At 43.4% G+C, this 17170-nt stretch overlaps 2 protein-coding genes across 3 annotated transcripts in view; both read left to right on the top strand.

The window, feature by feature from the left end:
- The window catches only part of LYST (lysosomal trafficking regulator), a 154227-nt gene extending 147233 nt beyond the window's left edge, over positions 1–6994 (top strand). For both annotated transcript variants that reach the window (XM_054022597.1, XM_054022598.1), the window contains exons 51-53: positions 1694–1850; positions 2096–2167; positions 4220–6994. In XM_054022597.1, coding sequence (XP_053878572.1) covers positions 1694–1850; positions 2096–2167; positions 4220–4358 — 368 coding nt within the window. In that variant the 3' untranslated portion in view covers positions 4359–6994. The remainder of the gene's footprint in view (positions 1–1693; positions 1851–2095; positions 2168–4219) is intronic.
- A 7740-nt stretch (positions 6995–14734) lies between these two features.
- The window catches only part of GNG4 (G protein subunit gamma 4), a 30279-nt gene continuing 27843 nt past the window's right edge, over positions 14735–17170 (top strand). The window contains exon 1 of the mRNA XM_054024380.1: positions 14735–15018. The gene's annotated coding sequence lies outside the window, so the exon portion shown is untranslated. The remainder of the gene's footprint in view (positions 15019–17170) is intronic.

Consider the following 17170-nt stretch of genomic DNA (forward strand, 5'->3'; position numbering starts at 1 on the left):
AACCAGAAAAATTCTGTAGAGTAGTCTGTTTCTTTGTTTGGTGTTTTTAGGGAAAAAACCTCCAGAAGAAAATGTAGGTATTTGTTGTTAATGTAGAACCCTAGGGAGTTTGGAACCCTGCAAGGAATTTTCCCAGAAAGTCCCTGACTCCGCAGCCAAATGGCACAAAACAGCTTTTTCTTAATTGTTCTTCTTCCTCACACATCCCCAATCATGTATTTGTATATTAGGTCAAATTTTCACATGGGCAGTTAGAAGTAGCTTAAGGTGCATGATGATTTGACACTTATTGTATACACGCACTACAGCACTATATTTGTTTCTGTAAGAGGAGGCACACTGAACAGCACTCACTACCTTTTAGTACTTTTTCTATCTTGTAGTGTAGTTAATGTTAGTTTGAGGCCGTCATTTGGACAACGCGCCTCGTGTGTGTGTGTGTGTGTGTGTGTGCGCGCGCATCTAATTTTCTCCCCCATCAAGAGAGGTAGGCGAGATAAATAGATTAATTTTATAATCCATATGGCACCAAGCAGTTTTTTGTGCCAACATTCACTTTATTTCTAATGTTTGGGTCCAGTCCTCTATACATAATGTCTTGGTTCTCAATGCCAAACTCGTACTGTGAAAGAGAGGCTTCTAATGTCTCTTCAGGAAGCTGCTTTCATTCTTCCTTCCTGTATTCCCATGTAGAGTGAGGTGGATCAAATACCATTCTAGCCCTTCAAAATCAGGGCTGTAAATAAAAATCTTGCAAGGTAGCACAAGTAGGTTATTATATTAAAGGATGATTGAAGGTTAGGACCTCTGGCAATTACAGAAACACAATACATGGTCTTAACATTCCAGGGGCAGGGCCAAGACTGAATCTGAGGCTTTGTCTACACTGCACTTTAGTTGTTAATACTTTTGTCATTCAGGGGTATGAAAAAAACACCCCAAATGACAAAAGTTTTAACAAAAAGCACCGTTGTGGACAGCACTTTGTTGGCGGGAGCCGCTCTCTCGTCGATGAAGCTACCACCCTTCGTTGGGGGTGTTTTTATTTTGTCTATGGGAGAGCTCTCTCCTCGTGATAAAGAGCAGCTACGCTGCATGCCTTACAATGGTGCGTCTGTAGTGTCACAGCTGCACTGTTGTCAGGTGTGCAGTGTAGACCTAGCCTGAGATATTCGTCTCCTTTATCTCTACCACTCTCAGGCCTTGTCTTCACTAGGAAAAAATGGTGTGTTCTTACCTTGTGTTAGCTAACATAGGGCAATTAACGAGAGGTAAAATCCTAGTAAAGACAAGGCAGTTGTAGTGTGAACACATTAGCAGATCGAGGTAAACCTTGAGAGAGAGAGAGAGAGAGAGATTAGTGTTTACTGTGACCTGCTAACATGAAAACTAGCATTTTCAAAAAGTTATATTGGTGAGTAGAATGTTTTTATAGCTTCCTTACTGCTAAAGTGCTAGGGCTTATATTATAAATCATATTAATTTTGTGGGGGGTTGCCTATACAAAATATGGTAAATATGGTAAAAAGAAAAAATAACTTTGGTACAGCATTTGTACAGCTTTCTGTTCTGAATCAGTTTTAATCTTTACTAAACTGATCTCTTGCTGATGTGGTCTTGAAAGCTAAATGACATAGGCTATTCAAATAGTCTAGATTATTTTGTAATATTCGTGGTTTACTTTGTATTACAGTTGGAGGGGGCAGTGATCTGAGACTTTGGACGGTAAATGGTGATCTTGTAGGACATGTTCACTGCAGGGAAATCATATGCTCTGTTGCTTTCTCTAACCAGCCGGAAGGAGTGTCCATCAATGTTATTGCAGGGGGGTTAGAAAATGGGGTTGTAAGGTAAGAGCATACACTCTCCTCCTTAAGTTCTTAAAGTATTTTGCTGATAGACACTTATAAAATCAATGTATGTTTTTGTTTTGAGACAGTATGCAGTTTTAAAATCATGCTAATGTTCTGCTTTTACAAAAAATTGAACTAGCTGTTCAACTGTTCACAGTTTCTAAAATTAAACTTATGTTTATCCCTAAATATTTAGGTTAAGTGGAATATGGAGAAAATAATTACTTTTTTCTTTCTTTCAGGCTGTGGAGTACTTGGGACTTGAAACCTGTGCGGGAAATTACATTTCCTAAATCAAATAAACCTATTGTAAGGTAAAAAAAATTTTGCTGCATAAAAAGAATTCAAGTTCCCTTTAAAAATAAATCTTGACTTATTTAAGACACTGACAAATGGGGGAAGTGGATGAACAAAACTATCTAAAAACAGGCACACAATCCTACTAGTTCCCCATGAAAGTAAAATGAGCACAAATACATTGCAACATGACAGTAATAACTATTCTCAGCTGCAAGCATGATGAGATAAACACAGACCGAAACTTGAAGGATTCCCCTGTGGACTGAACAATACTTGCGTATTTGTCTTTTAAAACAAAGTTCATATTTTCCCCCAGGATTTTCATATTAACTCCTAATTTGACAAGTTATCTTTTTACTTTTCAATTAAGCAAATTTTTAAATGGTTATAGTATGAGCTTCAGTAGTAAATGACTTGTGTGGCTTTATTTTGTTGCTGTGTGTTTCTGCCTCACCCTTCCCCCTGGCTGGCACAAAAAAGCCCAGATCCTGCAAACAGTTAAGCACCTGTGTAATTTTGCACACATGAAGAGGCTCATTGATCACTTATGTAAGAGCTATGCTCATGCTAAACTGTTTGCAGAATTGGGGCCCAAACTCCCACTAAAGCATGCTCTCAATGGGAATTTCCTTGCATGAAGGACTCGCAGGATCATGCCCTAAATTTCATAATTATTCAATAGTAACACAGTAACAAATTTTATTACAAGAATTTATATTTGTGCCCATTACTGAAGCAACATTTTAAAACATTTTGTAGTGATCACTGTTAAAGCCAACACTTATCACTGTTACCACACCCTGGTAGTAGTGGTTTCTGAAACACTGACTTGCTCTTCTAAGCAGCAGAAATTCTTTTTTTAAATTGGGATACGGTATCAATTTATTTAGAAACTGTTTTTGGTTAATCCAGAGAATTACTTTTTAAATAGAGAGGAAAATGATTATTTTGACATTAGTTGTGTTAGAATACTAATAGAGCACGAGAGGCATTGCTACCCACAATGAGTTCTTTAAATTGCAGTAAGTACAGCAAACTAAACACTTGGGTTCTGCAGTACAAATGTGTAATTAGGGATTCTGAATGTGTGTGTGAATGGCTGGAGGTGAACTCCCATCTGACAGCTTTGCATAGATACATAATTCTCTTCACATTTGTAATGGGGTCTCAGGTTTAACTTGTGATCTCAGCATCAAGTTAATTTAGTCATTCTTAATTTAATGTGTACCAACCATCACCTCAGCAGCACCTCACAGTAATTAGAAACAAGAACTTTCGTACAAGTTTATGGTTTTTTAAGTCTCTTGAAATAAAACAATTATTCCTCTACCCCGATATAATGCGACCTGATATAACATGAATTTGGATATAATGCGGTAAAGCAGCGCTCGGGGGGGGGGGGGGGGGGGGGGAGGCTGTGCACACCGGCAGATCAAAGCAAGTTCAATATAATGTGGTTTCACCTATAACACAGATTTTTTGGCTCCCGAGGACAGCATTCTATTGGGGTAGAGGTGTAGAAAGAACTGGTGGATTTACTTACTATGGTGGTAAAACCAGGAAATGCCTGCCTTTTTAAAAAAAAAAAAACACAACAAAACAAAAAACGTATCCCATGAAATTTGCCAGATTCTGGTTCTGGCCATCAATCTGAGAGCAGCTTTCAGGGGCATGGACCCTGCACTGTGAATACCCTCTGCCAGACAGAGAGAGTTCCACCCAGGAAATGACCGCAGGAGCAGCACAGAAGATTGTACTTGAAGTGACAAAGATAAAAACACACAGACTGGGCATTAAGTTAAATTTATGTCAGTAAAGTTTGTAACTGACACCTTGAATTGCAGTTTGAACAGGCAGGTATTGCCCACGCCCACATATGCGCGCGCACACAGTACTAGAATTATGCATTCATAGGAACTTGCCTCACTGAAGGCAAGCTACTGATTTTTGTGTTGGTTGCAGTTATGCTGTACTTGTCTTTTTTTAAAGTATCTCCTCTAGTATTTTCAGTTAAATAGTATAATTTGCTAAATATGATATAAAAATTAGATTTTTATTGTTTTCAGCCTTACATTTTCCTGTGATGGTCATCACTTGTACACAGCAAATAGTGAAGGAACTGTTATAGCTTGGTGTCGCAAGGACCAGCAGCGCTTGAAACTACCCATGTTCTACTCATTCCTTAGCAGCTATGCAGCTGGCTGATGACTCTTCATGCTGCTAAATCACCATATCTCGTGAAGCACTTTAAATCCAGAGTAGATCATAGAACCTCTGTTGTTTAATTGGATTTTGAAATGTATTGAACTTCTTTAAAACAAGTGAGTTGATGAAAGCATACATCAATCTGAGGCTATTGTAAAATGTGTATATGCATGCCCCAAACTTTAAACCATATCAAGGTTACAAGGAAGTTCTGGTTTTATATACTCTGATACAAGGAACGTGGCACACAAATGCTCTAACCAACAAGCTGAAATGCTTCAGTGTAAAATGTAATAGTATTTTTTTAAATAATTTCTTGAACACAAGTATTCCAAATCTTGAATCACTAGTGGTGACTTTTTTCCCTTTTATTCTTTGTGTTGTAAAGTACCAATAGCATTAAAATTTCTTAAATATTTATAAGAAGATTGTCAATGTGTGTATCTGATCAGTCAGTACAGTCTAATTGGCTCTAGCATTAGTACCCCAAAAATTTAAACATGGAGGATTCAAAACTGCTTTTTGAAGAAGCAAATAACTCAGTAGGTGCTTTGTGCACCAACCATTTTATGGTGTGTCATGATGCTAAAAATTGAACTTCTGTTATTCCCTGATATTCCATAGTTTTTTGCTAATTGTCTTCTCAGCTCTAATAGGACAATATTCCTGTAACAGACAAAACACACACATTGGTTTCTAATAACAACCAGACACCTCATGGCATTATGAAGCAATAGTTAAACAAGATTTTTCATCTAATTGTAAATTGCACAAATGCATAACACTAGTTAGTTATTATGAATCTAAGTGGCAGAATATATTTAGCATACATTTCAGAGTTCAAAAATACAAAGAAAACAGTGCAGATATCATCTGCTCCCATTTAGTGCCATGTGAGAGTTAAATATATGTAAAATGTTTGAATAAGACCATAACTGCTTGACTAATCAGTGTTCATCATATATGTTAGATCGTTCAGAAAAGTTTACACACACAGAGTGCAAATATGATACTTATTCCTAGGTGCTAATCTTTGAAAAAGGAACATGCATTCAGGTCAGGGGTTAATACTTCACAACCTCTCAATTGAATTTGAAGGTGAATTTTGTATGGCATCCTCCACACGGGACTGACGCGCTCAATAATTTAAATATTCGGAAAGCCAATATCAGCTGAGCATAATTACATATTCCTCCACTAGGGGAAAAAAGTTACAACCCAAGAATGCCACAGAAACCCATTAAGTAGTTAAAACCTATTTTTTCCTTTAAGTCACTTACACATTCCACTTCTACCATATAGATTTGAATGGCTATATTTTTACTCATTGCATGTATTTATCCTCCTGCAAAACACTGTACTTAAGATCTATAATTTGGCACCTGGTGATAAAGACAAAATATGTATAGATACCTGCAAATCATAATATACGTACAATCTGTGCATTTGTTGTGAAAATTCCAAGTGTACATCTTTTAATGTCTAGATTTTCAAAAAACTTGATAGATTAAGTACAAGGATCTTCCCACAGTTCATATTCCAAAAATAGATCTTTTGGACCAGTGAAGAATAAGCAAATGGCTGCATACTGTATGAATTTAACTTTTTTAAATGCATATATTGCAGGTACATTTTACAAGCTGGCTTTAATCATGTTTTTCATACTCCAAATACAAACTGAGAAGCTTTTTGGTTCATGTTGAAGTGATATGCTTCATTTAAAACTTTTTTGTTTTGGAGGCTTTTACTTGCTCCCCAATTTAAATATGGGATGTTGCTCATGGAGTCTTATTTTTTAAAAAGCAGCATTCCATTTGTTATAAATCTCAGATATGCAAAATAGCTGTTCTTGTAAAAAGTGCAATATTATATTTTTATGTAAAACACAAATGAACTTTTGGGGCAGGGAATATTTATTCAGCTTGATAACATGTTTTGGAAATATTAAAACATCTCATGATAGTATATGTGCATGTCAGGCTGAAAATTCCTGTAAATAATCACATGTTGCACTGTCTTTGTATACACTGCCACCTGTGGTGTTGGGTAATAAATCATTAATTTGATACAAATACAGATAAAAGGCTGTTTATGCAATGCCTATAGCAGTTTTTTGGGTTCGGTCTATCGACTCATTTCCAGTTAGCATTCCATTGTTCACTTCTTCAGTGCCATTTGCGGCTGTTCCTGTACCTTAACCTACTCTCTTTAAAAAGTAAAATGAACAAATTGCATTCACAACAGAACCAGTTACAGGGTTAAATTCTGCCCCCTCTTACATGTAGGCAACCCCACACTAAAGGCAATACGGTTACCTGGATGTGAATGAGGGCAGAATTTGGTCCATTATTTGTTTTGTAACCACTTTCCCTCCAATTGCTACTAATCTGATTTAGATATTGTAAACTCCGAGAGATTTTTCTGTATAGCTATGACCATGTATGAACACTGCTGTGTAGACAATCTGCAACATGAAAATACTTTTCTATATGAGCCCCTTTTTTTCAACCTACTTTAATTCAGTTGTTCTTGGTTCTCATATGTACCAGCTCTCATTTTCCCAGGTTATGTCCTTTCTTTATTTTCACAGTAAAATCCATAGCACTTTCAACTGGAAATAAAATGAACTGAGCTGTTTTCATGCCATTACTTAAGCACCTACAGATATTAAATATGTCCAATCATTTTTTGACTTGCGTAGCAACAACAGGTGATTCAACTATTGCTGGTAAGGGCAGAGGCTTCAACGGAATTGCAGTCCTGCAAACAAATCCATACATGCAGAACCTTGCTCCCATGTGGAATCCCATTGTAGTTAGACTCCTCCATTACAGAGCAAGGGTTGGCAGATGTAGATCTGGTTATAGGATGTGAATCCTTTCCTTAAATTAAGACTTTCATTTAAGATCAAACTTTTATGGGTGCATAGTAAGGACATAATGACACTGGCCCAGATCCTGAGGCCCTTAATCAATTTTTTACTCAGCTAAAATCCCACTCAAGTTGACTAATATTTTGCCTGAGTGAGGATCGGAGGATTTGGCTCAGTACTATCCCCCCACTAGACCACCACTGAATGGCCACCCACTTGCTCTGATATGGGAATTGCTGGGAAACAGTCTGGAGAAGAGCAATGGGTCCCTTCTTAGCCATCAGCAGCAAGAAGACTATTCTTCCCCTTCTAACTTCTTAGCTCTACCAGAGAAGAGTTCCTTCATAGTACCTGTGGTAGATTTGTAGATAGTCTATTTGTGAAGGGTTCTTTTAAAATGGACAGAAAGACCATGAGATTTACTACTTACACTACGTAATTCTCCAAACAGACAAGCTTATCTTCCTGTTAAGGATTTATGATGGTAGAGTCCAATAGGCAGTTCCTACACTAAGTAGTTTAACCTGAGGATAGCTAATGTAATGCCAATTTTTTTTTTAAAGGTTCCAGGGCCAATCCTGGCAATTGCATGCCGGTAAGTCTGACTTCAGTACCAGACAAATTGGTTGAAAAACTATTGTAAAAAACAGAGTTATTAGACACAGATGAACACAATATGTTGGAAAAGTACACGGTTTTTGTAAAGGGAAGTCATGCCTCACCAATCTATTAGAATTATTTGAGAGTGTCAACAAGCATGTGGACAAGAGTAATCTAATTGATATATGTACGTGAATTTTTAGGACGCTTTGACAAGGTCCCTTACCACAGGGATAAGAGAGGTCCTCTCACAGATCAGTAAGTGGTTAAACGCTAGAAATAAATGGTCAGTTTTCACCAAGGAAATTGGTAAATACCAGCGTCCCTGAAGGAGCTGTACTGAGACCTGTGCTGTTCACCCCCTTTTCCAGATCATTTATGAATATGTTGAACAGCAAAATTTCCAGATGATAGAAAATTACTCAAGATAGCTATATCTAAAGCTGACTACAAAGACTTACAAATGGATCTTTCAAAAATGGGTCAGTAGGCAACAAAACAGCAGATGAACTTCACAGTTGGTAAGTGCAAAGTAATACATGTTGGAAACATAATCCCAGCTACACATAGAAAATGATGGGGTCTAAATTAGCTGTTACCACTCAAGAAAGAGTGGTACAAAGACTTCAAGATTGAAGTCATTGTGGATACTTCTCCAAGAACATCTGCTCAATGTGCAGTAGCAGTCAAAAAAGCTAATGTTAGGAACAGTTAAGAAAGGGATAAATAATAAGACAGAAAATATAATGCTCCTATATAAATCCAGTATACAGTTCTGGTTGCCCTATCTCAAACAAGATATATTAGCATTGGAAAAGGTGCGAAGAAGGGTGACAAAAATGATTAGAGGTATGGAACAGCTTTCATGTGAGGAGAAATTTAAAAGACTGGGACTTGGGACTGTTCAGTTTAGAAAAGAGATGACTGAGAGGAGATGTGATACAAGTCTATAAAATCACAAATGGTGTGGAGAAAGTGAAGAGGAAAGTTTTATTGACCCCTTTATATAACACAAGAACCAGGGTCACCCAATTAAATTAAGAGGCAGCAGGTTTAAAACCCACTTCAGGAAGTACTACTTCCCCTGGCGCAGGTTGACTGTACACAGTGTGATGTTGTGAAGGCCAGAGGTGTAACTGTATTCAAAAATTAGTTAGCTAAGTTCACAGAAGATGTTAGCAAAAATGATCAGGGACACAACCCCATGCTCTGGGTGTCCCTAAACTTCAGACTGCCAGAAGCTGGGATTGGAGGACAGGATGGATCACTCAATAATTGCCCTGTTCTGTTTATTCCCTCTGACCACTGGTCTGAGCCAGTATAGCTGTTCTTATGCTCTTAATTAGAGCTGCTACTACAGTGAATTCAAAATGCAATGTACACATTACAATTCCATTAGAAGAGATGGTGTGTAGTTTGGTGGACAGGATCATAGGCATAGTTTTTGGTCTTTGTCCATGTGAAAGGAGGTGACCCTACTTTCAGAGAGTCATTCTTTTTTCAATAAATAAGGCTGGACTGATACTTTGCATAAATACTTTTGCCTGGAGAAAGACTCTGAAAGTAGTTCATTTCTGAACTACAACATTTTTAAAATATGGTAGTTTCAAGCTTTGTCATTTTTATAATTTAAAAACAGATTTGTTATTGACTGTTCCCTAATGAGGATGAATTGCTCTGCTAGTTAAAAATAATTATACCAAAGATAGTGGTATTTTAGTGGTTTGTACAGGCCAAGACAAACCCTCAAGTAGAAAATAAATTGTCATGTGTTTCCATGCTGTAATATAGTGCTACAGAAGCAAGGAGCCAAAATAATGTTTACAAGATGCTTTATTACTTGAAAATGCCTATAGGAGCATAAGTTATGCTCCAGTATGTTGTCATTTCTAGGGTTACCATAAATCCGTATTTCCCGGATATGTCTGGCTTTTTAGTTGTTAATTGCCATCTGGGAGGATTTTTTAAATATATAAAAACTTCCGGCAAATACGGACATATGATAACCCTACCCACTGCCCCCTCTCCTCTTGAGGTGTCAGCTCGCTCAGCCTGCAGATTGCAACCCCCCCGTGCTGCTGCAACCCTGCGCCCCATGGCTAGGAGCGGTGGCGTCTCTGCAGCCAGCTGCTGGTGCGGGGGACCCACGGCTGCTGCTTCCTCCTCCGAGCATCCCCCGGCCATGTAAGGAGCCCCCCCCCCCCCCCCCCAGCGGTCCATGCAGCCGGGGCTTCCTCCCCCGGCGGAGGGGAAAGTTGGTGCGTGGCAGCGGCTCCCAGGAGCCCGAGCTCCCCCACCCGGTAAGGGCCCATGCTGCAGCACCTGCCGCAGCCTTGCCGGGTCCAGCTGGGAGCAGGGTGGAGGCTCCCCTGAGGGAGGTGAAGGGTGGGGGACTCAGAGGTGGGGGGGATTCTGATGGTGTGGGGCTCTGAGGCAGGGGCTGTGAAGAGTGGAGGGCTGTGGAGGGGGTGGGCTATGGGAGGAGCTGGGGAAATGAAGGGTAGGCGTTATGGAGGGAGGTGAAGAGGACTGAGGTGGGGGTGCTGTGGAAGGTGGGGGGGCGCTATGGAAGGTGGGGGCTATGGCAGGTGGGGGACTCTGAGGCAGGGGTTGTGGAGAGTGGGGGAGCTGCGGAGGGCAGGCTCTCAGGAGAGGGGACACTGAGGCAGGAGAAGGTTGAGGATGGGTCTGTGGAGAGCAGGTGGCTCGGGGGTGAGGCCTGGGGGGTCCAGCGGGCGGGTGGAAGGCGGCTCTGGGGTGAGGCCTGGGGGGGGTCTGGCGAGCAGGAGGAAGCGGCTCTGAGATGAGGCCTGGGGGTTCCGGCGGGCAGGGGGGAGGCGGCTCTGAGGTGAGGCCTGGGGGCATCGGGCGGGCGGGAGACGCCTCTGGGGTAGGTTACCATACGTCTGGCTTTTCCCGGACATGTCTGGCTTTTTGGTCCTCAAATCCCCGTCCGGGAGGAATTTCCAAAAAGCCGGACATGTCCAGGAAAATAGGGAGGTATGGTAAGGGGACCGCCTCCTCCCCAGGCTCCAACTTTCCCGGCTCCTGCCACTCTCCACCGCAGCGGGGGCCGAAGCAACTTCCCCAGTGCAGCAGCAGCCGGGGGGCGGGAGGGAGGAGGGGGAATGCGGGGTGCTCAGGGGAGGGGGGGAGTTGGGGTGGGACCGGGGGCGGAGTTGGGGCAGGGCCAGGGCCCCGTGGAGTGTCCTCTTTTTGCAGTAAGTATTTAAGTATTACTACTTAGGGAACTGTCTTTTTTCACTAAAGTTTTAATGGTCTCTTAAATGTCACTGACCTCTGTGCTTCATTCGCAATGTTAAATTATCTACTAGTTCAATGCTAATCCATCCCTTTTCCTCAAAGCTCAATTCCCCTGTTATGGCATTTCGTCTTGGGCAAGATTTCCCTAATAGCTCTGTTTCCTAAGAGCCATTAATGTTCACCCTAGTGTCTATTTTTGACAAGGGGATTGGGAATGGAGGGTGTGAGGGGATGGACTAAACCCAGAGGCTCCCTGCTGGAGGCCTCTGGGTCCTGTCACACTCCTCCCAGGTAAGGAGCAGTGGTGAGATCCCCCAAGCATGCTAGAGTGGTTGCAGGGGAAGCTGCAGGACAGAGCCACAGTTAGTTGCTGCTTGCAGCTAGAGAAGAAAGGACTGCATGCCTGGCTGAGGGAAATGCAGCATAACTGACAGCTAAATGGGGGCAGGGACTGGGGGAACAAGAGGTTCCTGGCTGGCTGCTAGGACTGAGCCAAAGCCAGTTTGCTAGCAGGGATTGGGGGAGTAATGAAGTAGCTCCTGGCTGGCTGCAGGGACTAAGTAGGGACTGAGCCTGGGGAGGGCTGCAGGGAGATAGTGTCTCCAGGGAGGAAGCTCTGGGGACATGGCCCCATACCGGGGATAGACTGGTTTAAAGACCATGGACACACCCAACCACAGGGGCTGCTCAAGAGAGGTGGATGCCCACCCCCTTAGAGGGTGACCTTCAAGGCAAGAACAGCAGGGGAAGAAGAGAGAAGCTGTGTGGGTGGACTGGTAAAATATAATGTTTATAGTGGGGCTTGATATGTGTGTCAGAAACCAATAACTTTTGAGTCATTGGTTCAAACCCAGGTCAGTGATCAGAGGCTGTTTTAAAATAACCCATGTTGTGTGTAACTAGTAATCTCAGTCCAGTTACAAAGGCATGAGTGTTTACATCACAAACGCTACTTAGGAAGGTGCATCTGAATTATGAGTTACTGCTGCATTTGCTGGGTGAGGGTGAAGCTGCCAGGACGAGGCCAGGAGAGAATTGTAAAAGCACTGGAAATCAAACAAACTGAAGTGTTTGCAACATTTTTCAGTTCCCCTAGTAATGTGTGTATAAAACTAAAGTTTACTTACAATACTTGGGAAAAAAATATAGTCAAAATGGTTGGGTTTGGCTGAAAATACAGCCTCACAGTTTCTGGACTCCCTGAAACCAAGACTTCCTCTTAGCACATTTTTTTGTTGTTTTGTGTTTTGTTTTTTTAAAAGATTATCCTGTTTCTTCCATGTGATAATAAACTATTCTACAGCATTTTTGTAAGGGTTTGCCATTAATGCAATGGCCTAAATTTCTCCTCCCCTATTCCTGTACTGTAGGGTAAATGCAGTTTTGTGTCACTCTCCACACTAGAGAGGGGGCTGTAAGAATGTCTTTGTGAAGCACTCTGAAAAGGATCAACAACACATTACAAAGGTGGGGGGGGAAAGAAGGGGAGCTAGGAAACAGTGAATGCTTATAGTTAGAGATCACGTGACTTAGAGGTAGGGTGACCAGATGTCCCATTTTTATAGGGACAGCCCTGTTTTGGGGGACTTTTTCTTATATAGGCACCTATTACCCCCCCCAATCTCTATCCTGTTTTTTCACAGTTTCTATCTGGTCGCCCTACTTAGAGGGAAGAACATTTCCTCAGTTGGTTCTCTCTTCCCTATTCTCCCCTTTCCCTTCAACATTACTTATATTTTAGATTGAAATAGCTGGGGGGGGGGGGGAGTCCCTTTCTTTCCATTAAAAAAAGAAGAACAGGAGTACTTGTGGCACCTTAGAGACTAACAAATTTATTAGAGCATAAGCTTTCGTGGACTACAGCCCACGAAACTTTTCTTTCCATTCTTACTTCCAAAACTTCACTGACACCTGTCCAACTCCATTTTCTTCTGTGCTGTTGCAGGGGTACTACATCAGGCAGAATTTGGCCATGAATTGGAAATTAGTTAATTCTTTTTAGTGCATCAGCCAGAATAGACATCAGCTTGCTATGTTGGCCCTTTAAGACTAAGGCAAGTAAAGCCTACTTTTTAGCTTGGTCAGCTGATCTAACTGAATCCACCCTGAAACAAGAGGTCCCATTTTTACCAGGCCTGCTGACACGGGGGCAAAGGAGGCAATCGCCCGGGTGGGCCGCAGGGCGCCTAAGCGTGTGTGGGGTGGTACCAGTGGCAGCGAAGGCAGCCAAGCAGGCAGCTGGAAGCCCTGGCTCTGCTGAAAGAGCATGCCTCGCAGCACCACGGGCAGCTCGCTGGGCACCAACCAGCACAGGCGCAGCACTGCCCAAATGGCAGGCGGACTGTCTCCGTGGCTTGTGCATGTGTGCACCAGCCGCTGCACATGATCCAGTTCCATGCCTGTGTGGTGACGCTGGGCCAGCAGCAGCGGGGGGCCTGTCCCCAGTCCTCCCTGCACGAATCAAACCTTTGCCATCCCTTTCTAGGGGACCCATTGACTTATTCTGCCCTGGGGTCTGGAATTGCTGTCAGCAGGCCTGATTTTTACATAATTATTTATAGGTATAGAACCATCCATTAAACACAAGAAGTAACAGTGATTGCTTGGGGAGTCTGCTCTGTTGATGAACCCTGTGTCCCATTAAACATCTATCACTCCCAAGGCAGCTCATGGCTTGCTTACTCTATAAACCTGCCTCCTGCTTGAGGTTTATACTTTTGCCACATGCTTTAAAGTAGCCTTGTCTTTTCTGGTGTTCCTTGTGGCTGGATGGCTGCTCGTGGTGCTCTGTATACAGCATAGGCCGAAGCACTCCCAGTGCTCCAGAGGGGTGCAGGATGAAACTGGATTAACGCAGAGGCAAACTAGGCATGTACCTAGGCCTAAAATGCAGCAGAGGGGTTGAGATCAAGCCCCCTTATGTTCATCTGAGACACAGCTTCCGTCTGAGGGGTTGGACCCAGGCTCCCAACTCCAGGCATTGTGACCTGGCATGCTAGCCCAACCCTGAGTAATCCTGTAACTCTGCACTAGGATGCAATACATAGAGTGAAGAGCAGGGATAGGAGCTGCCGTTGCTGATTGGGCTTGTGCTCCAGGCCCTGGCCTACCCTTTGCACATGCCCAGGAGCAGTGTGTGTTTGCTCAGGGCCCGGTGATGGGTTAACTCAGGCTGGCATGAAAAGCCCTTGCACTGTGATTTTGAGTTACGCCATGCCTGAATGAAGGTGTGCATGTGCACACACCCCCTCTGTGCATACCCTGCCTAAATAGGGTGACCAGATGTCCTGATTTTATAGGGACAGTCCTGATTTTTGGGTCTTTTTCTTATATAGGCTCCTATTACCCCCACCCCCTGTCCCAATTTTTCACACTTGCTGTCTGGTCACCCTATGCCTGAATGAGGGCATGCATGTGCACAAACATCCCGATGGGAAGGGAAGAGTGGGTCCAGCCTACCTTGAGTAGCCTGAGCCGTGGGGACCTAACTGCTCCCTCTATGGGAGGGGCCGCAGTGGGCTAAACCAGCACGTGCTCTTCCCCCAACCCCGACCCCCCCCCCCCCCTTTCTCTGACGGCAACCCCTGCCCTCCCAATAAAATGGACTTTCCCAGGAAGCGCCTGGGATGCGCGTGGGCGGCACGCACTGGTTCCAAGGCAGTTGGGATTTGACTCGCGCCGCGCCAGCTCTGATGCACCTGAAGGACTTGAAGCGCGCGCGCCTCCTCTTGCCAGTTGGGGCTGTTGCGGGGGGCTGAGCCACCGCCTCTTCCTCTCCTTCTCCCGGAGTCGCTGAGCGGGGCGCGCCGGTCCCCTGGCTGGCTGGCGTGCGGAGCCAGCCCCGCCATGTGCCGCTCCCCGAGCCCGGCTGCTGGGGCGTGAGCCGCGCTGCAGTCTCCGAGCCTCCGCGGCGCCGGCCGGCAGGTGAGTGGCGGGGGCTGCGCGGTCCGCGCCGGGAGAGCCTGCCCGGCCGCTTGGCCTTGGGTGGGGAACTCCGTGGGGCGGGGGGATCCTCCCAGCCCCGGCAATGCTCAGTGCACTGCCCGGGGCCGTGACCGGCGCGCTGGGGTGGGGGGTTGCTGGGAGTGTTAGCGGAGGCAGCAGACGGAGGTGTGGGTCCGTGTCTCCGGTCCTACCGAGGTGAGCGGGTCTGATTCGCCGCTGGTTCCGCCAGGGGCTGGGCGGGCATGTGGGAAATGCCGGCCGCGCAGGAGCGAGCTGGTTTCGTTGCAGTAACGACCATGAAAGCGCTGGAAGAAGCCGCCTCCAGCCTCAGAAACCTCAAAGTGTCTGGATCTTACGTCAGCTCAGCTGGCCTCCTGGAAGCGTTTCCGAGCGGCCGCTGGCATAGCGGCTCTCGGGGTGCTTAATTGGAGGTGGGAGGCTTAGCCGAAATCTTTGCCTGTTTATAGCGAGCTGGAAAACGTGAGCGACAGCGAATTGACTAGTCACCACCCCTCTCGGTTCTTTACCTAGGTCTGTAATTGTTGCATGTAAACAAGTCAGTCCCAGCCTGGAGTCTAGTGCACGCTTCCAGTTACTTGCTTTTCTCCATAGAAATGAGCTTGTTTGATGGTCAGTGAATTTATTGACTGAGGTATTTTTATGCAGTCCTGTTATTTTGTCCGGAGATCGGTGTAGGTTAGGAGGCCCCATCGTTCTCAACTAGTGGCTGTTGTTTTGTAGTAGTCATCTAAAAAGCCTCAAGTATTGCACATAAATTCTCTTCTTTATTGTCATGGTGCTGTGAGCTATACCACAGTTTGCAAACCGATTAAGATAATGCACTTAAAACAGAAAATTCAAAGTGGTAACTTGGAAATGTTCCTTTCTGAAAAGTCTTCTGGGCTTCTGATAGTCTGTTAGCTTCAACTCATTGCAAGCTAATGAAAATTGAAAAAGGAATTAATCTGAAATAACCTAATCCCTTCATATTTGTTTATAAAAGGGAACTTGTGAACATGTAGCAATTTTATTTCTCTTGAATTTTAATTTTAATGTAAAAAACAACAATAAGGGACAAGATGACGTCCTCTGGAGTGGCCAAACCTAAACCCTGTGGGAGTCTAGGGTCATCTGCACAGAGAATCTATGCCAATGCGCTGGCTCTGGATACTGGCAGTGTGCTTCTGTTGGCCCTTTTGCTGCCAGGCATGTATGCACATGCTCACCGTGGTGGCTACTCGGATCCTGTGGAAAAGCTAGAACAGTCTTAGACTGTGGCTTATCCAGTGATTTTTCCAGATCTGCCTGTCTTTTCCACTCCTTCCACTATGTCCCCAACCTGGCCTGTGTAATGTCCAACCCATCTCTTTGACATACCAAGATAACTCTGGGATTTGTGTCAGGAGGGTCATTTCTTGCGAGTGGAGAAAGAAAGGAGGGAGAAAACAACAATCTGGGCTATTATTTGTGTCTTAGAATCCAGTCTAGAAAACACTTAGATGTCTCAGTAGCTTTACCTCACATAACCAGTCCTGTTAAGTCAATTATAGAACTTACATGAGTAAAATTTCTGTATCTGCAGAATTGGGCCCTTAAATAGCACTTTACAATGTATGGTCTCAAAGTGCTTTACATACACTAATTAACTGAGCCTAACAGCATCCCTTAGACATAATAGCATCTTTTTGCAGATGTATTGTTACCTCTCTTTGGGCTGGGTTGTACTTTTACTGTCTTATTTTATTAAATTAATAATAAATTTGAGTGTTCCATTTTCTCCGTCAAAAATGAGAAGAGGATAGAAAACCAATTCAGCATCTTTTTCTCCTATAGGAAACATGCAAGGATAAAATAAGGTTGGGAATGAAATAAAAATGCAGAGGAACTAAAATGTAAAAAATGTTATAAATAGAAAACATTACAATAAAATAACTTTCATAATTATAGAGGAAAAGAACAGATGTTACTCACACAAGTAGGAAGCCTAATAAAATTAGTAGGAGGTGAAAATAGCTGAAATGTGAATCTGAAAAAAAAACTTCTATGGAACAGAAACCAGAGACATGGAAGAACAACAAGAAAGCATGAAATAAAATAACCATGTCCTTGCATTTTTAATGAGATTTTAAGT

Source organism: Malaclemys terrapin, chromosome 3 (genome assembly GCF_027887155.1).
Source record: "Malaclemys terrapin pileata isolate rMalTer1 chromosome 3, rMalTer1.hap1, whole genome shotgun sequence".
Classification (NCBI taxonomy): domain Eukaryota; kingdom Metazoa; phylum Chordata; order Testudines; family Emydidae; genus Malaclemys; species Malaclemys terrapin.